The sequence below is a fragment of the Somniosus microcephalus genome, chromosome 3 (assembly GCF_052327205.1).
Source record: "Somniosus microcephalus isolate GS21.2 chromosome 3, FLI_Smic_1.0, whole genome shotgun sequence".
Classification (NCBI taxonomy): domain Eukaryota; kingdom Metazoa; phylum Chordata; class Chondrichthyes; order Squaliformes; family Somniosidae; genus Somniosus; species Somniosus microcephalus.
The window spans coordinates 11,428,421-11,454,673 of NC_140989.1; the positions used below are offsets into that span (position 1 = coordinate 11,428,421).

At 47.7% G+C, this 26,253-nt stretch overlaps 1 protein-coding gene across 1 annotated transcript in view; it reads left to right on the forward strand.

The window, feature by feature from the left end:
* The first annotated feature begins 21,699 nt into the window (after positions 1 to 21,699).
* LOC147120854 (guanylate-binding protein 1-like) overlaps positions 21,700 to 26,253 on the forward strand; it is a 181,642-nt gene continuing 177,088 nt past the window's right edge. The window contains 2 exon segments of the mRNA XM_085977237.1: positions 21,700 to 21,896; positions 24,174 to 24,301. Of these exon segments, the coding sequence (XP_085833363.1) occupies positions 21,704 to 21,896; positions 24,174 to 24,301 (321 nt within the window). The 5' untranslated portion in view covers positions 21,700 to 21,703.

Below are 26,253 nucleotides of genomic sequence, written 5' to 3' on the forward strand. Positions count from 1 at the left end.
TGGTGCTCAAGAGTCGGGCAGCATTGAAAAAGAGACGCGCAGAAAGCTGCGGGGCGCCGCCATTACCTGTTAGAACGCGAGGAGCAGCATTGGCAGCAGGGGGAAGAAGGAAAAGCGCGGGAGGCGCCATTTTAATCCATTGGGGAAGAAGGAAAAAAGCGCGGGAGGTGCCATTTTAAACCACCCAAGATGCCGAAGAGTGGCAGCATCACTGTTTTCGCTAACGAAATAGAAGCCTGGACCACGTATGTGGAAAGAATTGAAGTGTACTGCAGGGCAAACGAGGTGGTCGCTGAAAAGAAGGCGTCGGTATTATTAAATTTGATGGGCGCGAAATTTAATTACCCCAGCTAAACCAATGGAGAAAAGTTTTGATGAGATTGTCAATATCTTACAGGAACATCTAAACCCTACACCGCTGCTGATAGCAGAAAGATTCAAGTTCCATAAACGAAACCAGCACAAAGATGAGAGCAATGCTGACTATCTTACGGAACTACGCAAGTTATCGACACACTGCCAGTTCGGAGCAGGACTTAAAGGATAAGTTTGTCTGCGGGCTCCAGAGTGAAGGAACCCAGAAACGATTACTTTCGGAAAAGGACCTTATGCTAGAAAAGGCTTTCAGCACTGCAGTATCCTACGAAGCAGCAGCACGGGGAGCTGCGGAAATACAACAGAAACCGCAAGAATATAGCACTAATGAAATGGCATATGGAGCAGAAAAGTGCTATCGCTGCGGCAGAACAACCCATGACCAGAAGGATTGCTGGGCTAAGGACAAAGTATGCAGGCAATGTGGAAAAATGGGACACATAGCACGAGTCTGCAGGTCAGGAAAGAAAACCAACACTAAAAGAACTACTAAGGAAAAGTACAAGAAAGTACAAAAGATGACGGACAGTAGTTCAGAAGACCAGAAGAGTGATAATGACTCCGGGAGCAGGGGACTAAGTTGTCTAAAGCTACACAACGCGATCGCAAAGGAGGATCACCGAATCATTTGGGTCACCCTCAGGATAGCAGGGTCCAAAGTAAAGATGGAATTGGACACAGGATCAGCCCTAACAGTCATGAATCGACGAGACTGCGAGCGGCTATTCTCACACATTCCCTTGAAGGATACGTCCATTGTCTTGAAGACATATACGGGGCAAAAAGTCTACCCCAGAGGAAAAATAAGTGTGCCCGTTAAATACAACGGCAAGGAAACACAGGAACTGTATCTATATATACTTCAAGATGGAGGACCACCATTATTGGGACGTGAATGGATCCGAAAAATACAATTGGATTGGCATTCCATTCAGGCGCTAACTGTGGCTGACAAAAAGGATGACGACGCCACACCTGGATGCCTGTCAAAAATTCTAATTGATGCGAAAGAGGTGTTCCAGCAAGGACTTGGGACTCTAAAAGGCGTAACGGCAATGATAAAAATTGAAGATAACGCAAACCCAAAATTTTTTAAGGCCAGACCGGTACCGTATGCGATCCGCCCAGCCGTCGAAGCAGAGCTGGAGAGTCTGGAGCATTCGGGTGTGCTGTCCAAGGTCGACTGGAGCGAGTGGGCCACACCCATCGTTCCTGTAATGAGGAAATCATTGAGCAGCGCTCCTGGGGAACCGAAAAAGGTTCGCATCTGTGGGGACTTTAAGGTAACTGTGAACCCAATCCTTCACACAGTACAATATCCACTTCCGCAGATAGAAGATATTTTCACCTCACTATCTGGGGGGAAATGCTTTACGAAGATTGATCTGGCCCAAGCGTATCTACAAATGGAGGTAGATGAATCATCCAGAAAACACCTCACGATAAACACTCACAAAGGTCTTTACCAGTACAACCGACTGGTATTCGGGGTAGCGTCAGCTCCAGCTATTTGGCAGAGGGCGATGGAACAAGTCCTGCAAGGGATCTCGGGGACCCAGTGTTATTTGGACGACATCCTGGTTACGGGCGGAAATGACAGTGAACACCTTACCAACCTGGAGCAGGTGCTCACTAGATTACAAGAATATGGACTATGAGCCAACCGCCCCAAATGCGAGTTTTTCAGGAAACAAATCTCGTATTGTGGCCACGTGAATGATGAAGAGGGGTTGCATAAGTCCCCAGACAAGATTGAGGCAGTAGTCAAGGCTCCAGCACCGGAAAATGTGTCACAACTGAGGTTGTTCCTCAGGTTGGTGAACTACTACCATAAGTTCTTGCCAAATTTGTCTACAATTCTGCACCCGCTGAACGCTCTGCTGCAATCTGGAGTAGCATGGAAATGGAGTGATGAGTGTAAGCGTGCCTTTCAGAAATGTAAATGCCTAATCACTTCAAAAGAAGTATTGGCTCACTACAATCCATCACTACCGATTCAGTTGGCATGTGATGCGTCTCCCTACGGCATTGGAGCGGTGCTGTCGCATAAATTCCTTGACGGTTCAGAGAGGCCAATAGCCTTTGCGTCACGCTCGTTAACCTCAGCCAAGCGTAACTACGCCCAGATTGACAGGGAGGCCCTCAGCCTGGTGTGGGGGGTGAAGAAGTTCAAACACTATCTGCACGGGCAGAAATTCACCTTACTGACTGATCACCAACCTCTTGTCTCCATTTTTAACCCAAAGAAGGGCGTTCCGGTGATGACGGCGCAACGGCTGCAAAGATGGTCCCTTTTTCTAGGGGCACATCAATACGACATAGAGTAGAAGGGCACGAAACAGCATGGAAACGCTGATGGGCTGTCGCGCCTGCCGCTGCCTATGGTGGAGGAAGCACCTGCAGTGGACCCTGTTGAGATATTCCATTCGACCATAGTCGAATGTCTACCTGTCACAAACTCAAGTATAGAGAAGGAAACCCGAAATGACCCGACACTCTCTTGGGTCTATGAATTGACAGTGAAGGGATGGCCAGCACATGGCGACTCACTGTTGCCAGCATTCTCGTCAAGGAGAGAACAGCTGTCAGTGTGCCGGGGGACCTTGATGTGTGGATCCCGAGTGGTAATTCCAAACAAGTTGAGAGAAAGAGTGCTCAATGAGCTTCATGAGGGTCATCTGGGAGGGGTAAAAATGAAGAGCCTAGCCAGGGCGTTTGTGTGGTGGCCGGGAATCGATAAAGAAATTGAGGAAATGACCAAGAGATGCACAGGATGACAGAAAGTCCAAAACGCTCCACCACAGGCCCCGCTACACCCATGGGAGTGGCCCTCATCTCCATGGCAACGGGTACACATTGACTTTGCTGGTCCATTTATGTACTCAATGTTTTTAATCGCCGTGGATGCACATTCGAAATGGCCAGAGGTCATCAAAATGTCCTCCACCACCACGGAGAAAACTATTGCAGTCCTACGGACCATCTCCGCCAGGAATGGCTTGCCAGAACAGATTTGCTCCGACAATGGACCACAGTTTGTGTCCGAGGATTTCCGGGGGTTTTTGAGGAATAATGGGGTAAAGCATTACACATCCGCCCCATATCATCCAGCCACAAATGGATTGGCTGAGAGGTTTGTTCAAACCTTTAAAAAAGCAATAAAGGCGATGTATAACGACAACATACCACTGCAACACAAGGTGGATAATTTCTTGTTCGCTTACCGAAATGCGACACATGCAGTCACCAACCAATCTCCAGCTATGATGTTCTTTAACCGCGGGTTAAGATGTCGCCTGGACTTGGTCAAACCAAACATAAGACGAGATGTTGAGAATAAGCAATTCCAGCACATCAATGAAAAGCCAACCAGGAGTTTCAAGATAGGGCAACCAGTCTTGGCCCGCGACTACCGAACAGAAAAATGGCATCCAGGAACGATATGCACACGGCAGGGACCACTAATGTACACAGTGGACGTTGGAGAGAGCATTGTGAGATGCCATGCTGACCAGATTCTAGAGTCACAGGAACAAGTCAAACCCATACCACGAGCATGCGCACCTGGTGATGAACCCGAAGTACAGATTGCGTCTACCTCAGAATCAGTGGTATTGGAAGCTGACGAACCAACCAATGACAATGACCCAGAATCGACTCCGCCGCAAGCACAGGATACTCGAGAAAGGCGCTATCCAGACAGGATCAGGAAGCCTCCTCAAAGACTGAATTTATAAATGATTACTTTCAGCTGATGTATATAGTACAATGAAAATTGTAATTGTAATTAGTTATTATTCAATTGTTAAATGAATGTTATGTACTGTTTATCTAAAAGGGGAGGAATTGTTGTGTATGTACCTTTAAGAGAGAACTGCTTTTATACTGTAGTACCGGCAGTGACTACACCTGTATATAAAGCAGTAGCAGGCTTCTGTACTTTCAGTTCCAGCTTACCCTCGGTTCAGTAAACATCTCTTATTACCGTTCTCCTGCAGTCCGTGTATTATTGATGCGCGGACACTACATTCCTGACTTGGAAATATATTGCCGTTCCTTCTTCGTCGCTGGGTCAAAATCCTGCAACTCCCTATCTAACAGCACTGTGGGAGTACCTTCACCACACGGACTGCAACGGTTCACGAAGGCGGTTCACCACCAATTCTCAAGGGCTGTTAGGGATGGGCAATAAATGCTGGCCTTGCCAGCGATTCTCACATCCCATAACAACAAATCTACATGCTGCCCCTTCGTGACATCATCTGAAAACACAGCGTCAGTTTCCACATGTACGCTGACGACACCCAGCTCTACCTCACTACCACTTCTCTCGACCCCTCCACAGTCTCTAAATTGTCAGACTGCTTGTCTGACATCCAGTTCTGGATGAGCAGAAAATTTTCTCCAATTAAATATTGGGAAGACCGAAGCCATTGTTTTCGGTCCCCACCACAATCTCCGTTCCCTCGCAACTGACTCCATCCCTCTCCCTAACATCTGTCTGAGGCTGAACCACACTGTTCGCAACCTTGGTGTCATATTTCACCCTGAAATGAGCTTCCGACCACATATCCGCAGCATAACTAAGACCTCCTATTTCCACCTCCGTAACATCGCCCATCTCCGCCCCGCCTCAGCTCATCTGCTGCTGAAACCCTCATCCATGCCTTTGTTACCTCTAGACTGGACTATTCCAACGCACTCCTGGCTGGCCTCCCACATTCCACCCTACGTAAACCTGAGATCATCCAAAACTCGGCTGCCTGTGTCCTAACTCGCACCAAGGCCCGTTCATGCATCACCCCTGTGCTCGCTGACCTACATTGGCTCTCGGTTAAGCAGCGCCTTGATTTCAAAATTCTCATCCTTGTTTTCAAATCCTCAGTGGCCTCACCCCTCCCTATCTCTTTAATCTCCTTGAGCCCCACAACCTCCCGAGATATCTGCGTCCTCTATTTCTGCCTTCTTGAGCATCCCTGATTATAATCACTCAACCATTGGTGGCCGTGGCTTCTGTTGCCTGGGCCCTAAGCTCTGGAATTCCCTACCTAAACCACTCCGCCTCGCTACCTCTCTTTCCTCCTTTAAGACACTCCTTAAAACCTACCTCTGACCAAGCTTTTGGTCACCTGCCCTAATTTCTCCTTATGTAGATTGGTGTCAAATGTTTTGTCTTATAATACTCCTGTGCAGCGCCTTGGGACTTTTTACTATGTTAAAGGTGCTATATAAATACAAGTTGTTGTTGTTGAGGTTGGGCGGCAATTGAAAATTACAAAACTGAGATTGTTAGATGGTTACGGAGCCAAGGTGGGTAGTTGGAGTTAAGATACAAGACAGAGCTCATCATCTCACAGGTAAAGCCACTCGTGCCTCGAGGCTTCAGCTTCTGTCTCTCTCTTACATCCGTTCTTGTCTGTCTCTATTTATTGACACTACGAGGATGAAAGCTCCTCTGAAGTTTCCTCTCTTCTTCCTCCGAAGCTACAATACATCACGCAGCATTATCTCTTCCTGACTACAGTCCTACTGTTTTGAAATCAAAACAACTCCTTCAAAAAAGTGCCATACGATCTTTTATGTCCACCTGAGAGGGCAGACAGGGCCTCGGTTTAACGTCTCATCCGAAAGACAATGCAGCACTCCCTCAGTACGGCACTGAGGTGTCAGCTGTGTATTCAGTCACCTCGGCCCCATGCGCTGGAAATAACTCCCTAAACCCCTCTACTTCTCCACCTCACTCTCCTCCTTTAAGACCCTCCGTAAAACCCACCTTTTTGGACAAAGCTTTTTGTGATGAAATATTCCATTCATCACTCATCAGTATTTCTCTGCCTGTGACTGTGGTTGGTTTCAGTTTCATTTCCATTGTATTGTACTGTGTGTAGGGCTCCGCCCATACCTGGCTCCTATGTAAGCTGGCCCAGCCTGCAGCACACCCAGTACGGCAGACCTCTGGATGGAAGATACATTCTCCTCTGTGTGTTACCTTCTAAGTCAATAAAAGCCTTGTTCTGTTTCGCTAACATCGAGTCTCGGATTTATTGAGGCACATCACTTTTGTTCTCCCCTCTTTTGGATCGGTGCCATTGTTCTCACTTTGTGAAATGCTTTGGGCATTTTTTTCCACGTTAATGCAAGGTTTTGTGGTGCAATAAGACAGAGTTGGAGCTAACAGGCCCGAGGCAGCTTTGGGTGAGTGGGGAGATGACACTGGAGAGACCAGGAATAAAAATAGGGATCAGAAACACACTGTGGGTTAAAGAGGGTAAAAAGAACAGTTTGTGGCGGAGCCACCAAAGGACTCAGAGCAGTTAGTCATAATGCCTTTAACAGTAATGTATTTACAGCCTGTGCCTGTACCTTTAATTACTCTGTTTAACTGTACTATGTCTAGTTACCTTCACAGCGCAGTTCCAACATGATGACGTCATGCCGTCAGTCACGTGACCCTCCAATGGCGGGAAGAACATCATGACGTCATGACGTCAGCGATCGGACCAGCCCAGCAGTCCTCGTGGAGTAATCATAGAGAGAGGACCTGTTGTAGATGTTTCCAGCAGTTTGTTATTTGTTTCATTAAAGTTTGTTGCTTTAATTGCCTGAGTCGATCTCAGTGATTTAGTAGGAACCTCCGTTCCCACATTGGTGACCCCGACTTCTATGATCGGATTTCGTGGAAGATTTTCGCAATGGAAACGAACGCCGTGACCCTCAAACTGCCACAATTTTGGGAGCAACAGCCAGCCGCCTGGTTCATCCAGGCCGAAGCACAGTTTGCCATTCGGAACATCGTGGCGGATCCGACCCGTTATTATTACGTGGTCTCCACCCTCGACGGCACCAAGCTCCATCGCACCACCGCCTACCATCCACAGGCGAACGGCCTGTGCGAGAGATTCCACAGGTCCCTCAAAGCCGCCTTACATGCCAGTCTGCAAGGGGCTGGATGGGTGGACAGGCTCCCTTGGGTACTGCTGGGTCTTTGCACGGTGCCCAAGGATGACCTGCAAGCTTCTTCAGCGGAGCTTGTTTACGGCCAGCCACTTCGGGTCCCTGGGGATTTCCTCCCGTCTCCCACGGAGCAATGGTCTGCAGCCCAGCAACTCGCCAGCCACCAGGAAGTGGCTCAGTGTTTCACCCCGGTGCCCACATCCAACCACAACCTACAGAGCTCCCACGTGCCAGTGGAGCTGAAGAGCGCCGAGTATGTCTTCATTCAGCATGACGCTCACCGGGATCCGCTCAAGCCTCCTTATACGGGTCCCTTCCGTGTCATCACACCAGGAGACAAGTCCTTCGAGGTCGACATCGGAGGGAAGCCTGATCACGTCTCTGTGGATCGCTTGAAGCCGGCCCATTTGGACTTGAGTACCCCAGTTGTCCTCGCTCAGCCACCAAAACGGGGACATCCATCCGCGCCCGCCGTGCCAGTTCAGCCACAGCCGTCCACCAGTTCGACTACGCCCACCTCACCAGTTCAGCCACAGCCGCCTACCAGCTCGACCACCGGTCATCCACTTCCGCTGCTAGCCTACCGCACTCGGTCGGACAGAGTGGTCAGACCGCCGCCTCGTCTTACGTTTTCTGTTACTTTAATTGCCTGAGTCGATCTCAGTGATTTAGTAGGAACCTCCGTTCCCACAGGTTGAGTATTTCCAGACAATCCTTAAGGAATGTCTGAAACTTCACTTTATTCTATGCGACAGTGACCCTCTCCCTCCCCCTCCAGTTCTTCCTGCTGATCTACTGATCATTACAGGCCTGAATGGCCTGCTGAGACTGTGGGAACCAGTGCCACCCTCTGGACAGTGAGTTTATTACAGCGAGTGGATTCTTGTTGAATGAGGCACAATCATAAACCACTTTCCTGTTCACCATTGGTTGAACAACAGCTCTTCCTGTGATTGGCAGAATTGCAAGATATATAATGGGGCAGTTACAGTAACCAGCACTGATCCAGCTTCATACCAACTGGTGTTGAACAGCAGAGAGGTGAGTACTTCAACACATATCAGACAGTAAGAGAAAATGTAAGGTGTCAAGCTGCAAAAGATCACATTTATAGCTCACTGGTGTCTCTGGGAGACTGCGCTAGTCTGTAGGACAGTGTGGCTTTTATTTAGAATGATTGGGACGGCTGACAGTGCAGTGAATGGTATTAACCCTTTGAGAAGCATTCCTTCCATGTGTGCAGGTCCTACTGAATACCAAGTGAGGTGGCAGCAGAAGGTTAGTAAAGACAGGGCAAGGTGTAATTTGGAACAGTTGGTGAGAGTATAGAGCTCGAGCAGGGGCTACAGCAGAGTGAGCTGTGGACAGAGTGAGGACCTCGGAAATGTTAATTTGGGGTGAGTGGGAATTAGGTACAGAGGTGGAAGGAGGTGTGAAATAAATTAACTGTGGGATAAAAGCAAGAGAGAGAAAGAGGGAGGGGGATTCCAAGAAATTTAATTGAAAGGGATTTCTCTTTTTTTCTCAAGGTTGTTATTATTACATCAAACAAGCTTAAGACTTTAAAGCTGCACAAGGATGTTTGCAGAAGTTGTAAAGTGTTTGCCTTCCAGACCCAGATTCTGGAGGGTTTCATCTGCAACAACTGCAATTGAGGAGAGAAGCTGTTGGAGAGCACCAGGGATAATTGCTCCTGGCCCATTGGCTGATGCACTCAAGGCTGAAGTGGTCAGCCTTAGTGAGCGACTGGCCACGCAGCAAAATAATGGGGTGGGAGAAGTTTTATAGATGAGGGTTGGAGAAGGAGAGACTGCCCTGGTGCCGAGAGGAGGAGAGGGGTCTCTGTTAGAAAGGGGGGCCAGAAGGGGTGGTCGTGTAGTGGGGCAGGAGCAGTCATCCCTGGTGCTCGCCAACAGTTCCTCTCCTTGAGGTGACTGTGACAGGCACGGATGTGCCTTACAATGGGGTAAATCCAGCAGCCTGGCAGGGAAGGAGGGGAGAGAGAAAGGGCAGCAGACAAGTTGCGGTGTTAGGGGATTAGATTTTTCAGCTTAGATAGAATTCTGTGCAGAACTCCAGAATGGTGTCGTCTCTCAGGTGCATGGTTCCGGGATCTGGCATTCCGGCTTGACAGAACGCGAGAGGGAGCAGGTGAGGAAGCAATTGTTCTCCATGTGGGAATGAATAACATAGGTAGAAGTAGACCAGAAGTCCTCCATGCTAAATTTCGGACATTATGTGGAGCATTTGCTGAAATTCTACCCGTGCCACATGCTAGTGAAGACAGACTGAGGGTAATTACACAGACCAACGCATGGCTAAGGATTCGGTATTAGGAATCAGGGTATCGGTTCTTCAAACAACAAACTTTGAATAGAGGGATCCTGTACTTACTGGCTGGGAACCACCTAAACAAAAGGGGGGTAGAGGTGTTGGTAGGCAGGATAGATAGATGGTGGGGAGTGTTTAAACTAGATACAGGGGTTGTTGTGATTGATGTAAGGAACATCCGTACCGGTTGGAGCAAACATAAGGTGAAAACATAAATCAAAGCTGGATAAGTCCAATTCCAATGGTGGGAGATAAATAAGATGTGAGACAGTGAAAGTCTTGCAAGGGCTGACAGATTGGCCATCATTAGCATCACAGGCAACTGGTGGAAAGAGTCCAATCAGTGGGATAAAAATCTGGAAAGATATAAATGTTTAAAGAGACCATATTGGGAGAACAGGAGGTGGTGTGACAGTGTATATAAACTCCTGCACTGAAGCACAAGTGAGAGGATATAAAAAAGGAAAGGTCATACTCCGAATCACTTTGGGTAGAATTAATAGAACAGAGATAAACTATTATTGAGGGCATTCTATAGACCCCCAGGCCAGAGTGAAAACCTTGATTTGTTTGTATATTTCTTCCTCCACCTCCCTTCCACTATTAGATGGTTTGTAGACTAGTCCTATTAGTGTGATTGATCCTTTGTTATCTCTTATCTGTATCCACATGGATTCTATTTCTGTCTTACTGATGGCTGACTCACGTTTTTCTACTGTCATTGTTATCTCTAATAAGTACAGCTACTCCACCTCCCCTCTTTCCCTCTCTATCTTTTCTAAATATGTTGATCCCTGCAATGTTTAATTCCCAGCCCTGATTTTTCTGTAGCCATGTCTCAGTAATCTCTACTATCTCTAATGCATCACAACTTAGTATTGCCTCCAATTCACTGCGTGCATCGCTGTACAGACAGTTTAACTCATTTGTAATAGCAGGTCCTCTCTCTTTAGTTTTAACCATCTCGTTACAAAATCTCTTTATTCCTGGGCCATTTATGTCCTCCCTTAGATTAGTCTGTCCCATGCTCGCCTTTCCAGTTTTATTTATATTTAGGCTGGTTTCATTTCTTGTAGATCCCTCTCCCCATCTTACTAGATTAAAGCCTTCGCAATATCCCTATTTACCCTTTCTGCTAGGACACTGGTCCCATTCTGGTTCAGGTGGGGCCTGTCCCATCGGTACAGCTCCTTCTAGTCCCAGTACTGGTGCCCAAGCCCCATGAAAAAGAGCCCTCTTTCCCTCACCACTGCTTTAGCCACGTGTTAACTTGCCTGATCTGTCTGTCTCTATGCCAATTTGCACGTGGCTCAGAAAATAATCCAGAAATAATTACCCCCGAGGTCCTTCTTTTAAACTTAGTTCCTCACTACTGATACTCCCTCAGCAGGACCTCCTCCCTGTACCTACCTATGGACCATGACAACTGGATTTACCCCCTCCCTTTCCAAATCCCTCACCCTTACCCTGGGTAGGCAACACACCCTTTGGGACTTTTGTTCATGGCTGCAGAGAAACATAGAAACATAGAAACATAGAAAATAGGAGCAGGAGTAGGCCATTCGGCCCCTCGAGCTTGCTCCGCCATTCAATGAGATCATGGCTGATCATCCAAATTCAGTACCCTGTCCCTGCCTTCTCTCCATATCCCTTGATCCCTTTAGCCTTAAGAAATATATCCAACTCCTTCTTGAACACGCTTAAGGAATTGGCTTCTACTGCCTTCTGTGGTACAGAATTCCACAGGTTCACCACTCTCTGGGTGAAGAAATTCCTCCTCATCTCTGTCCTAAATGGCTTACCCCTTATCCTTAGACTGTGATCCCTGGTTCTGGACTCCCCGACCATCAGGAACATCCTTCCAGCATCTAGTCTGTCTAGTCCTGTTAGAATTTTATAAGTTTCGATGAGATCCCCTCTCATTCTTCTAAACTCCAGCGAGTACAAGCCCAATCGACCCAATCTCTCCTCGTATGTCATTCCTGCCATCCCAGGTATCAGCATAGTGAATCTTGGCTGCACTCCCTCCATGGCAAGAACATCCTTCCTCAGATAAGGCGACCAAAACTGCACACAATACTCAAGGTGTGGTCTCACCAAGGCCCTGTACAACTGCAGCAAGACATCCTCGTTCCTGTACTCAAACCCTCTCGCTACGAAGGCCAACATACCATTTGCCTTCTTAACTGCCTGCTGCACCTGCATGCTTACTTTCAGCGACTGGTGCACAAGGACACCCAGGTCTCGTTGCACTTCCCCATCTCTCAATCTATTGCCATTCAGATAATATTCTGCCTTCCTGTTTTTGACACCAAAGTGGATAACCTCGCAGTTATCCACATTATATTGCATCTGCCATGCTTCTGCCCAATCACCGAACCTGTCCAAATCATACTGGAGTTTCTCGGCATCCTCCTCACAGCACACACGCCCACCCAGCTTTGTGTCATCTGCAAACTTGGAGATATTACATCTAGTTCCCTTGTCCAGATCATTAATATATATTGTGAATAGCTGGGGTCCAAGGACCGATCCCTGCGGTACCCCACTAGTCACTGCCTGCCACCCGGAAAAAGAGCCGTTTATTCCAACTCTTTGCTTTCTGTCTGCCAACCAGTTCTCTCTCCAAGTCAATACCTTGCCCCCAATCCCATGTACCTTAATTTTACACGCTAATCTCTTATGCGGGACCTTATCGAAAGCCTTTTGAAAATCCAAATCCACCACATCCACTGGTTCTCCCTTATCTATTTTACCAGTTACATCCTCAAAAAATTCCAGTAGATTAGTCAAGCATGATTTACCTTTTGTAATTCCATGTTGACTTTGTCCAATCCGGTCACTTTTTTCCAAGTGCTCTGCTATTACATCCTTTATAATGGACTCTAGCATTTTCCCCACTACCGATGTCAGGCTTACCGGTCTGTAATTCCCCGTTTTCTCTCTACCACCCTTTTTGAACAGTGAGGTAACATTAGCTACCCGCCAATCCATGGGTGCTGTTCTAGAGTCTATCGAATTTTGGAAGATGACCAGCAATACATCTACTATTTCTTGGGCCACTTCCTTAAGTACCCTAGGATGTAGATTATCAGGCCCTGGGGATTTATCGGCCCTCAATCCCATCAATTTCCTTAACACCATTTCCCTACAAATACTGATTTCTATCAGTCCCTCCCTGTCATTAGGCCCTATGGTCCCCGACCTCTTTGGGAGGTTATTTGTGTCCTCCTTTGTGAAGACAGAACCAAAGTATGTATTTAATTGGTCAGCCATTTCTTTGTTCCCCATTATAAATTCCCCTGATTCTGACTGCAAGGGACCTACACTTGACTTCACCAATCTTTTTCTATTCACATATCTCTAAAAGCTTTTCCAGTCAGTTTTTATGTTCCCTGAAAGCTTACGCTCATACTCTATTTTCCCCCTCTTAATTAATCCCTTTGTCCTCCTTTGGTGAATCCTAAACTGCTCCCAATCCTCAGGTTTACTGCTTTTTCTGGCCAATTTATATGTCCTCTCCTTGGATCTTATGCTATCCCTAATTTCCCTTGTTAGCCACGGCTGAATCACTTTTTTTGTTTTATTTTTATGCCAAACTGGGATGAACAAATTCTGTAGTTCATCCATGCGATCTTTGAATGTTTGCCATTACCCATCCACCATCAACCCTTTGAGTGACATTCCCCAATCAATCCTACCCAACTCGCACCTCATACCATCGTAGTCTCCATTATTTAAATTCAGGACCCTAGCCTCTGAGTCAACTATTTCACTCTCCATCTTAATGAAGAATTCTATCATATTATGATCACGCTGACCCAAGAGGACGTTATCTATCCCCTAATTATATATACCTATCACTACCACATTTCTATTCTGCTCTTCCTCCCCCCACCACCCCGCCCCACTTGAATAGCCTTCTGAGCCACGGTGCCTTGGTCTGCATTGGCAGCGAGTATATTGTACCTGTTGGACAGGACCAGTGCGGGCGGGACTTCCTTCACAACCTCTCCTAAATCCCTGCTACCCTACTCGCTAACAATCACACACTCCCCTTCCTAAACATGTGCTTTCCTCTGGGGTGTGACTGTATTCTGGATAAAACTGACCAGAAATTCCTCCCCCTCCCTAATGTTTCAGAGTGTTTCCAACTCGCACTCCAGCTCAGTGGCTCTGAGCCAGAGTGACTGAAGGCAGAGACATTTCCTGCAGATGTGGGAATCTGGGACAGTCTCGCGGTCCACAAACTCCCACATACTACAGTCCCGACACATAGCCTGTACTGCCATCTCTAATCTTTTTTATTTACTTGTATATTGATAGCCTGAATTAAAATTAGGTAGACAGCTGTTGTTAAAGAAAACAAATTATTTATTGCTTCCTCACCTGATTTACACTCCCTCCAAGCTCCTCCGTGCTCGCCGGGACATCATTCTCCCTTGAGTTGGTTTCTGTGGTTCAGTTCCTTTTAAACTAAGTTTTATCTCTGCGCTGCTTCTGACGTCACTCTCGCACCATTCTTTCAATTTCTGCTTTATCCTGGCTCCGCTCTCGCCGCTAGAGAAGGTTCAGAGGATATTTGATAGAGATGTTCAAAATCATGAAGGGTTTAGATCGAGTAAATAAAGAGAAACTGTTTCCAGTGGCAGAAGGGTTGATAACCAGAGGGAACAGATTAAAGGTGATTGGCAAAAGAATCAGAGGAGACATGAGGAAAAACTTCTTCAGAGAGTTGTTGCCATCTGGAATGCGCTGCCTGAAAGGGCGGTGGAAGCAGATTCAATAGCAACATTTAAAAGAGAATTGGATAAATACTTGAAGGGAAAACATTTATAGAGCTATGGGGAAAGAGCGGGGGAGTGGGACTAATTGGAGAGCTCGAAGAGCCGGCACAGGCACGATGGGCCGAATGAACTCCTTCTGTGCGGTATCCCACATTCCACCCTACGTAAACTTCAGGTCATCCAAAACTCGCTGCCCGTGTCCTAACTCGCACCAAGTCCCATCCGCCCATCACCCCTGTGCTCGCTGACCAACATTGGCTCCCGGCTAAGCAGCGCCTTGATTTCAAAATTCTCATCCTTGTTTTCAAATCCCTCCATGGCCTCGCCCCTCCCTAACACTGTATTCTCCTCCAGCCCCACAACCCCCCCGAGATATCTGCGCTCCTCTAATTCTGCCCTCTTGAGCATCCCCGATTATAATCGCTCCACCATTGGTGGCTGTGCCTTCTGTTGCCTGGGCCCTAAGCTCTGGAATTCCCTGCCTAAACCTCTCTGCCTCGCTACCTCTCTCTCCTCCTTTAAGATGCTCCTTAAAACCTACCTCTTTGACCAAGCTTTTGGTCACCTGCCTGAATTTATCCTTAAGTGGCTCGGTGTCAAATGTTTTGTTAAAATCCTCCTGGGCAGCGCCTTGGGACGTTTTACTACGTTAAAGGTGCTATATAAATACGAGTTATTGTTGATTCTATAATTCTTATGCTACATACATTAGTGTATATAAAACTTTTAATTAACCAATAAACCCTGTCCTGCTGTTATGTTTTGATCTTGTTTTTAACAGCGGAATCTACCAGAGTAATTCATTAGCTGCGAATGGTTTTCTTTCCTTAACATCTCTGTAGTGCTGCTCTTCAATTAAACAAGAAGGGAGCTTTTATAATGAGAGTGTTCACAAATCTGCCACTTATCCCTGATTATTTTCTGCTTGTTCTATATTCTGGGAATTTACTTTAATATAATATTCTTTCTTTGAACAAAATATTTCCAGTAGCTTTGTGGTTTTCTATGTTAATAAAATATTGTTTATTCAAAGTTCTGCTTTATTGGTAATGTTTAATGCTGTTTTTGGTAAAATAAGATGTTCATTTTTAACGTGTGTCAAGCAGGTAAATTTCAGCATGGTGCCAAAACCCACATTGCAAACCTTCCTCCATTGCCCTTGTCTAGTTTGGGTTTGGTAAAAAGTGGCTCAGATCGTGAGTCAGGGCTCAAGTGGCAGACACAGACACACAGACAGAGACTCTATGGGGACTCACATTTGTTGGGAATTTTCAGGGGAAACGTTTATACTAAAAAAAAATTGTCTGAACTTTCTCATCCTTGTTTTCAAATCCCTCCATGGCCTCGCCCCTCCCTATCTCTGTAATCTCCTTCAGCCCCACAACCCCCCGAGATATCTGCGCTCCTCTAATTCTGCCCTCTTGAGCATCCCTGATTATAATCGCTCCACCATTGGTGGCCGTGCCTTCTGTTGCCTGGGCCCTAAGCTCTGGAATTCCCTCCCTAAACCTCTCCGCCTCGCTACCTCTCTCTCCTCCTTTAAGATGCTCCTTAAAACCTACCTCTTTGACCAAGCCTTTGGTTCCCTGCCCTAATTTCTCCCTATGTGGCTTGGTGTCAATTTTTTTTTGTCTTAAAATACTCCTGTGCAGCAACATGACACGTTTTACTACATGAAAGGCGCTATATAAATACACGTTGTTGTAATCCAACCATAAATAAATGGAAAGTGTTGCTCAGGTGGAGATTGAGCTCGTGTACGCATGGTCGTCTGAAACATCTTAGAACAGAAAGCCCAACAGAATAAAGATAGCTCCAATTAAACCACATTGTTCTATTTAAAAGGTGGTGCTTATAATGTACCATCTCATGACAGCTGCCCTGCAAATGATTCGAACTTGAACCCAACCATAGTACAAGCATCATATCTTGTTGCAAATGCTGGAACTCCAGGGGCCCAACAGACCCCATCACCAGGAGGCCTCGCCTCAAAGTGTGGCTTTTCAAACTGGGCTGCCCAGATTCCAGAGGGCCCCCAATCGCAATCAGATTTCTGTATTTATTGACATATTATCAAGTTATTTCTTTTCCTGGATAATAATGTTCTGCAACTGCTATTTGCATTATGGTTATACTGTGGCAGAGCCACCAGGGGACTCTGATCTAATGTACATAATTATCTTTAACAAATTATTAGCTACAGAATGAATCTGTATCTTTGTTCACATTATTGCATGTACATAGCGCGGTCCCTTTAAGAATGAGACCAAACGCGATGACGTCATCACGTTGATCAGGTGACCGTCCAGCGGCGGGAAAACGTGATGACGTCATGACGTCAGGCTAGGGAGCCGTCCTCGTGGAGCCAGCAAAGCGTACAGACCTGTAATTCAACTCTCCTGTGTTTTTGTGTTAAACTCTGTTCAATAGTATTAAACATCGTTTGTTTGATAGACTGACTCAACCTCAGTCCTTTAGTTAGGAATCTAGCCATTCCTACAGTGGTGACCCTGAATTTTCATGAACAATTTTCGCGGAAGAAGCAAAGCGAAACGAAACATGGCAGCGAAATCTGTGGCTTTGAAGCTCCCACAGTTTTGGGAACAACAGGCAGCCTCCTGGTTCATCCAAGCAGAAGCACAATTCGAACTCCGAGACATTGTTGCGGATCAGACCCGTTACCTTTACGTGGTCTCCGCACTCGACAGCTCCACGGCCGCACGGATCATCAGCCTGCTCGAAAACCCTCCGGTTGCCAGCAAGTATGATACTCTTAAAGCGCCGTTAATACAGGTCTTCGGGCTCAAAGGCGGAGCATGCCCGCCGACTGCTCGCTATGCCCAGGCTTGGCGATTCCAAGCCATCTGAGTTAATGAGCCAGATGCTCACGCTCCTTGGCTCCGAACCTCAATGTTTCCTTTTTCGGGAGTTATTCCTGAGTCAACTTCCCAAGCAGGTTCAGGCTGCCCTCACCAGATCGGATGCCACGGATTGTGCAGCACTGGCTGCAGAAGCAGACACGATTATGCGGTGACGCAGCAATAATGCGCCGCCACGAGGCGCCCCTCCCCTGCGAACACCGCCCCAACGCCTCCATCCCCCAGCTTGTGTTTTTACCACGCCCGTTTCAGTGCGAAAGCCAGAGGCTGCCGTCCTCCCTGCAGTTTCGTGCCTCAAGAAAACCCAACATCAGCGCCAGCAGCATCCCCAGAAAAGGAGGACCGAGTCTGAGGGACGTCCCGCAGCCGCGATGGCGATTGGGAATTACGGGAAGCTCCTCTACATTACAGATTCCCTTTCGGGCTGGCACTTTTTATGCGACACCGGGGCGAAGTGTAGCATCCTTCCTGCCTCAGCACTCGATATTCAGTCTGGGAGGCACGGCCCCTCCCTCGAGGCAGCTAATGGTGGGGCCATTCGTACCTTTGGCATACGGCGGGTCCAGGTGTGTTTCGGCAGGCAACGGTTCCAGTGGGAATTCATCACAGCCAAGGTGTCGCAAGGCATCCTCAGCGTGGATTTCTTATGCGCCAACAGCCTCTTGGCGGATGTAAGAAATTGTCGATTGGCCAACGCGGACACTTTCCATTCCATCCCTTGCTTCCACAGTTCCGCACCATCCCACACTGTCTCCTGCACGTTGCGCTCGCTGGACGAGTTCACCCGCCTATTAGTTGAATTCCCGGAGCTGACCAAGCCCATGTTCTCCTCCTTGGCCACTAAGCATGGTGTCGAACACTACATTACGACGACTGGCTCTCCAGTTTATGCACGAGCCCGGCGCCTGGAACCTGGCAAGCTCGTGGCTGCGAAGGCAGAGTTTGCCACGATGGAAAGGCTGGGGATTATTCGCCGGTCGAATAGTCCCTGGTCCTCGCCTCTCCACATCGTCCCAAAGCCTGGCGGTGGATGGCGGCCATGCGGGGACTACCGACGCCTTAATGACGGCACTACGCCCGATCGGTACCCGATCCCGCATATTCAGGATTTTTCCATTCATTTGGCGGGAAACTCAATCTTCTCCAAGGTCGACCTCATCCGTGGCTACCACCAGGTTCCCGTACACCAGCAGAACATCCAGGAAAACTGCAGTCATTACTCCCTTTGGAGTTTCGAGTTTCTACAGATGCCATTTGGGCTCAAGAACGCTGCACAGGTGTTTCAGCGACTGATGGACTCGGCCCTGCGGGACCTTAAGCTTTTATTTGTCTACCTGGACGACATCCTGATAGCCAGCTCGACCAAAGAGGAACACGTTGGCCATCTACGCACCCTCTTCCGGCGCCTTAGCCAACATGGCCTCATAATCGACCGGCCAAATGTCAGTTCGGCCTACAGCAGATTGATTTCTTGGGCCATCGCATTACTTCGGAGGGCGCAAGCCCGCTGCAGTCAAAGGTCGAAGCAATTTCGGCTTTCCCAAGGCCGCAGCCCACCAAGGCCCTCCAAGAATTCCTGGGCATGGTGAACTTCTACCACCGCTTTGTACCTAGGGCAGCACAACTCATGCAGCCCCTCTACGAAGCCCTCAAAGGCAAGGCTGGGAAGGATCCAATAGCCTGGATGGTAGAAATGGACAACGCTTTCGACAACACCAAAACCGCTCTAGCCAATGCAACTATGTTGGCACACCCTCTGCCAGGTGCCACCATCGCCCTTACCACAGACACTTCCGATTATGCCATAGGCGCCATACAGGAACAGTGGGTCAATGGGATGTGGCAGTCACTGGTGTTTTTCAGCCGCCAGCTCCGACGCAATGAACGCAAATACAGCACTTTTGACCGGGAGTTGCTGGCGTTGTTCCTGGCCATCCGTTATTTCCGCTTCTTGTTCGAGGGCCATCCCTTCACTGCGTTTGTAGATCACAAACCACTGACCTTTGCCATGGCCAAGACCGCCGAACTGTGGTCGGCTCGACAGCAGCGACAGCTAACTTTCATTTCGGAATCCATGACAGACATCCAACGCGTAGCTGGCAAGGACAACTTCGTAGCCAATTGCCTTTCTCGAGCGACCATACGGGCGGTCCAGCTGAGCATCGATTATGCCCTCATGGCCACCGACCAGGCATCCGACCCCGAAACACAGGCATATCGCACCAACACCTCTAGCCTTCAACTGGCCGATGTACAATTCCACGCAGCAGGCACCTCGTTACTCTGCGATGTCTCCATGGGAGATCCCCATCCGATAGTTCCAGGTGCCTGGCGCCGCAAAGTTTTCGACGCCATCCATGGGCTTTCGCATCCTGGCGTGAAAGCATCTCAAAAATTAATGTCGGCTAAATTCGTCTGGAGAGGAATGCGTAAGGATATTCGCGACTGGGCTAACGCCTGCATCGTCTGTCAGAAGTCTAAGGTGCAACGGCACGTCAGGGCCCCATTGGCCACATTCGCAGTACCAGAACGTCGATTTGACCATGTCAAAATGGACCTCCTCGGGCCGCGTCCACCATCGCAGGGTTTCACACACATCCTCACCATGGTCGATCGTACTACCAGATTGCCAGAGGTGGTTCCTTTGGCATCTACTACGTCCGCTGATGTCACCAGAGCATTCCTCTCCTCGTGGGTCGCACAGTTCGGCGTTCCGGCGGATATTTCTTCAGACCGCGGTCCACAGTTCTCTTCCGAGCTCTGGAACGCTGTGGCCCGAGGTCTCGGCACCAAGCTATACCGCATCACGGCCTATCACCCACAGGCAAACGGTTTGTGTGAACGTTTCCACAGAACGTTAAAGGCATCGCTGAGGGGACCAAATGTAATAAATCCAAGTTTGCTGATGATACAAAGCTGGGTGGGAATGTAAGTTGTGAGGAGGATGCAAGGAGGCTTCAAGGGGATATAGACAGGCTAAGTGAGTGGGCAAGAACATAGTAAATGGAATATAATGTGGAGAAATGTGAAGTTATCCACTTTGTTAGGAAAAAATAGAAAAGCAGAATATTTTTTAAATATTCCAGTCCTAGTGAGAGATTGGGAAATGTTGGTGTTCAGAGGGACCTGGGTGTCCTTGTACACGAATCACTGAAAGTTAACATGCAGGTACAGCAAACAATTAGGAAAGCAAATGGTATGTTGACCTTTATTACAAGAGGATTTGTGTATAAGAGTAAAGAAGTCTTACTACAATTATATAAGGCCCTGGTAAGACCACACCTGGAGTATTGTGTACAGTTTTGGTCTCCTTACCTAAGAAAGGATATACTTACCATAGAGGGAGTGCAACAAAGGTTCATAGGACAATCCCCCCCATCCCAGGAATCAGTCCTATGAGGAGAGATTGAGTAGACTAGGCCTATCTTCCCTAAAGTTTAGAAGAATGAGAGGTGATCTCATTGAAACATAACTTTCTTAAAGGGCTTGACAGGGTGGCTGCTGAGAGGATGTTTCCCCGGCTGGTGAGTCTGGAATAAGGGGTTGGCCATTTGGACTGATGAGAAATGTCTTCACTCCGAGGGTGGTTGTCGTTGTACGTGTCTTCACACTGTTCCCTTTGGGGAACTGTATGAAGCGGTGGAAGGATTTCTGGCTGCGTTAACGCTCCTTCCGTGACCGTAACCATCTTCATACCAGCCATTAGGGTGGTTAGTCCTATGGCGGGAGGGTTTTACGGGCTCCCACAACCCATACGAGGGGGGGGCCACCCACACCCACGGATGCAAGTATCCTGCTGGGTGTCAACCCAGAATTTAGAGCCGGAGCTCCGACTCCACTTGCCGGGACTGTCTGGAGCGGGGTTCGAAACCCTACACCTTCTGGCCCAGCGGTGGGGATGCTACCGCTACGCCAAAGGCCCACTCCTCTGAGGGTGGTGAATCTTTGGAATTCTCTACCCCAGAGGGCGGTGGAGGCTCAGTCGTTGAGTATATTCAAGACAGAGATCGATAGATTTTTGGATACTAAGGGAATCCGGGGATATGAGGACCGTGTGGGACGGTGGAGCAGAAGATCAGCCATGATCTTATTGAAGGGTTGAATGGCCTGCTCCTGCTATTTATGTTCTTGTGTAAAATGTACTGGAAACCAGCAATGGCAGGAAGAAGAAATCTGCAATCTAAAGACATTCAAGTTAAAATTATAATTTGGCCTCAACAAATTTCTTGAAAGAAGCAAAAAAATAGTTTGTGTAAGCTGCCAAGAAATGTTTTACATGATTGTCAGATTTTGACAACCTACTAATGCCAGTAGTTGTACTATATAATGACATTTCCCTGTGATAATTCTATGTATCGTGTGGTCTCAGTTAACAGGATGGCACCATTCACACCAATGGAATCTCCAATGCATCTGGTGGCGAACTCAACTGATGGAAAACTGACTGTGTGTAAAGATGCTGTGGATGTGTTAGTGTCCATTGATCAGCCTTTAGTTGTTGTGGCTATGGTTGGGAAATACCGCATGGGAAAATCATTTCTGCTGAACCGAGTTGCTGGAAGAAAACAAGGTAAGTGTGAGAATGTGAAAGAACTTGTACTTATTGCACATTGTGAATGTGATTGTTGACACTATGGGTAGAACTGAGCACTGCAGTTTGAAGGAATTAAGGGGGAGAAATTTGGTATCGTCCCGGTTGGGGCGCAATTATCGGCCGGGCGCAAAGTTTAGCGCCTGCCGCTAATTATCGCCTCCGACTGCAAACTTGGCTTCTATCGCCCCTGGAGGTGATTGGATTGCTAAATCAGGCGCTACACACCTCTCAAGGCGCAAACACCGAGGAGCGAGGCGCTACCTCACAGCACTGGCGAAGCTCATGTGATGTCAGTCAGCAATGGAACACAGACATACTGGCACCGGCCAGTTCTTAAAGGGGAGGGTCGATTTGCTCTACCTCCACCCCTGAATCTCGGCCTAGAGAGACCTGTACATCAAATCTGCTGGAAAGAACAATGGAGAGCCCCAGGGAAAGAGCTCACAGTGCAGCCCCCACAGTCTCTTCTAAATCGATACAAGGAAGGGCAAATCAAAATGAACCTGCAAAGTGCTGCTCAGCACCCAAAACTCCTTCACAGTGTTGAATTGCTCCAGAAGTCAGTCAGACTCACTCACACACTCACTCACACACTCACACACTCACACACTCTCACACTCTCTCTCAATGTCACCGACAAAAAAGCGCTCCCCCAGTCCCTTCCCGACTGCAAAATGCTCTCCTCAACCTGTCGTTGCAGGCGGTAAGGCAGGGGGCGCCACTCAATATCCGGTCCGGGGCGTTGCACACTCGACTGATGTCACAATCTGCCGGCACAGGAGATCGTGGCAGTAGGGTTTAGCGCCGCCGCAAAATGTTTGGTCAATTTCGCGAGTGGCGCAAACATCGCCGCGCACGGGCGCTAGTTTCTTTACACTAACAGGAGCTGCAAAGCAACCGAATTTTTCCCCCTTGACGTCTTGTACTTTAGGTGAGGATAGCAAAGCAGTTAATATGATCAACCATTTATAATGTAAAAATATCAGGTTCAATGCAAAGAATGACAGTAGACCGAATGGCCCAGAATTTCCTTACTTTTTGGGGCAGAATTTGGCGGGAGGATTGGTGGACGGACCTAAATTTGGAGTGGAGACAAGCACCTCTTCTGCTTGCTCTCCTGCGTCCCCACTCCAGTCTGTGGAGATTTTGGTAACATTCTTGGACCACCCCAGGAATCCCACTAAATATACTCCCTACACACGCAGAAATCTGTAAGCGCCATTCTGGGCCACAAGCTTTCTCCTTGAGCCGCTGAAGTCCTTACGGTAAAGGTGTCCCAGGAAGCTGTTGGGTAAGGAGTTCTAGGATTTTGATCTAGCAACAATGGCGGAACAGTGATATACGCCCAAATCAGGATGGTGTGTGACGTGCAGGGGAACTTGAAGGTGATGGTGTTCCCATAATCTTGCTGCTTTTGTCCTTCTCGGTGGTAGAGTTCACATCGTTGGGAGGTGCTGTAGAAATAGGTTTAGCGAGTTGCTGTAGTGCCTCCTATAGGTAGTACATCCTGCAGCTGGTGTGCCAGAGATGGAGTGGGTGGATACTGAATCTAGTGGCAGAATGCTGATCAAGTGGACTGCTGTATCCTGCATGATGTCAAACTGCATGCCTCTGTACCCCCTGTCTTGAGACTACCCTCCTCCAGTAAAGACCTGTTTATTGTTGATGTACAGCATCCGTGTGATTATTTAATAACAGCATATCCACTGAACCACGGATCCAACAGGGGCCACCCATCAGGCGAGAGTGTCCTGCTGGATGTCAACCCTGAACTCCGAGCTGGAGCTCTTGTTTCCTCTCGCCTGGACTTTCTGGAGCGAGGTTTGAAATCTTCTCCCTCTGACTGAGATGGGAATGCTATCATTATAAACCAAAGCTCACTCCTACCATCCTGGTAGCCACGTGATACTATAATAATGCAACTGCTAACTAATCATGGCAATCAGTATATCTCCTTTTGGTGGCATTGGTTGAAGGAAGCATATTGTTGAGGGAAATTAACATCTACCTGAACAGGCAAGTGGGGCCTTTGTTTTAACATTCCATCTGCAAGATGCCATTGATGAAAGGCCATCATTCCTTCAGTGCTGCACCGTGACAACCTAGATCCTGTGCATAAATCTGGAACTGAGCTCGAACCCACAACCTTCAGACTAAGACAAGAGTATTACTGTGTAAAACTGGCATATAAGTTACACTAAATAACAGCTGGAAAATAATTTTCACGGCATACTATTTATTCTGTTTCATCAGGGTTTGCAGTTGCATCAACTGTACAATCCGAGACAAAGGGAATCTGGATGTGGTGTCGCCCACATCCACACAAGCCTGATCACTGCTTGGTACTGTTGGACACTGAAGGCTTTGGAGATGTGGAAAAGGTACACTCGTTTTATTTTCACAGCAACATGAAAAGCCTTTACATGTGTAATACCAGATCAATAAATGGACAGGTGTTCAATAGACAGGAATAAAGCAAGTAGGGGTTGTATTAGCTCTGCTGCAACACTAAGTATAGTGCGGCAGGACATCCTCCAATCCACTATTTTCATTCCTGATACCGCCCCATTTCTCAGGGTAAAGGATATTTAGATACTTTGGGTGGGCACCCATACCATTTATAACACAGTTGGATGTCCACCTCTGGTAGGGGGAGGGAAATTGCTGTGCCAGTGTTTCCTTAATGTAATTGATCATCGGGAAACCAGCCATTTAAAATTTAAATCCCCACCAAGACAATTAATGACCCTGGATGCCAGGAATCTACAGGTATCCCTGGCACCCAGCATTGAGAGCTTTGTCAAATGATGTAATTTCTTTCATTGGCATGGCATCATAATATGCTCACCCATATATGGATGGGTCCCAATCCCAGCAGAATTTTTGACTGATACTAAAACACGGTGGTTACCCAGCAGAGCCTGGTTCCATCCCACATTCTGCCTCGCCCATCCCGATTACACAGCTTTTTTTTTGCAAAAGCACCAAGGAATTTGGGGCCTAACGTTTGCCAATTTGAACTCTTCCTTCTTTGCAAAGGTTCAAACATCTTTCTCCACCCTCGGTTCCAATATAATTTGCAGATCTAATGGATTCCATTGTCTCTAACATTGAGAACATCCCTGCAGCTACCTGGTCTCCTCCCTGTTCCTCCACCCTTCCATCCACTCTACCTCCAATCCCCTGTCCCTGCAGTTTCTTTCCCATGTCTTCCCACTGCTCTCTCTAATTTTTGTCTCTTCCATGAGACCCACCTCCTGCTCCCTCAACCTCCTTCCTACTCAATTCCTGATCACTTAACTACTACCTCTCCTGGTCTGCATGCTTGCCGACATTGTCAATGGATCCCTTCACTCAGGCACAGTCCCTCCTGTTCATAACTGTTGTCCTCGCCTTCAACTTCAGTCGACCCTCAACCCATCCATCCCCTCCAACTACCATCCCATTTCTAACCTTTGCTCTATAGTCCTTGAATGTTTTCAATGACCATCACTCCCAAAAATTCCCTTCTGGCTTCCACCCTGCCAGCAGCACCAATGTCACCTGGCGTCAGTCACAAATAACATTCTCCCTGACTGCGACCATGGTGCGTTATAGAAACATAGAAACATAGAAGATAGGAGTAGGCCATTCGGCCTCTCGAGCCTGCTCCACCATTCAATGAGATCATGGCTGATCATCCAAATTCAGTACCCTGTCCCTGCCTTCTCCCCATATCCCTTGATCCCTTTAGCCTTAAGAAATATATCCAACTCCTTCTTGAATATATTTAATGAATTGGCCTCTACTGCCTTCTGTGGTAGAGAATTCCACAGGTTCACCACTCTCTGGGTGAAGAAATTCCTCCTCATTTCTGTCCTAAAAGGCCTACCCCTTATCCTTAGACTGTGACCCCTGGTTCTGGACTCCCCGACCATCGGGAACATCCTCCCTGCATCTAGCCTGTCCAGTCCTGGCAGAATTTTATAGGTTTCAATGAGATCCCCTATCATTCTTCTGAACTCCAGCGAGTACAAGCCCATTTGACCCAATCTCTCCTCATACGTCATTCCTGCCATCCCAGGTATCAGCCTGGCGAATCTTCGCTGAACTCCTTCCATGGCAAGAATATCCTTCCTCAGATAAGGCGACCAAAACTGCACACAATACTCAAGATGTGGTCTCACCAAGGCCCTGTACAACTGTATCCTTGTTCCTATACTCAAACTCTCTCGCTATGAAGGCCAACATACCATTTGCCTTCTTAACCGCCTGCTGCACCTGCATGCTTACCTTCAGCGACTGGTGCACAAGGACACCCAGGTCTCGTTGCACTTCCCCTTCTCCCAATCTA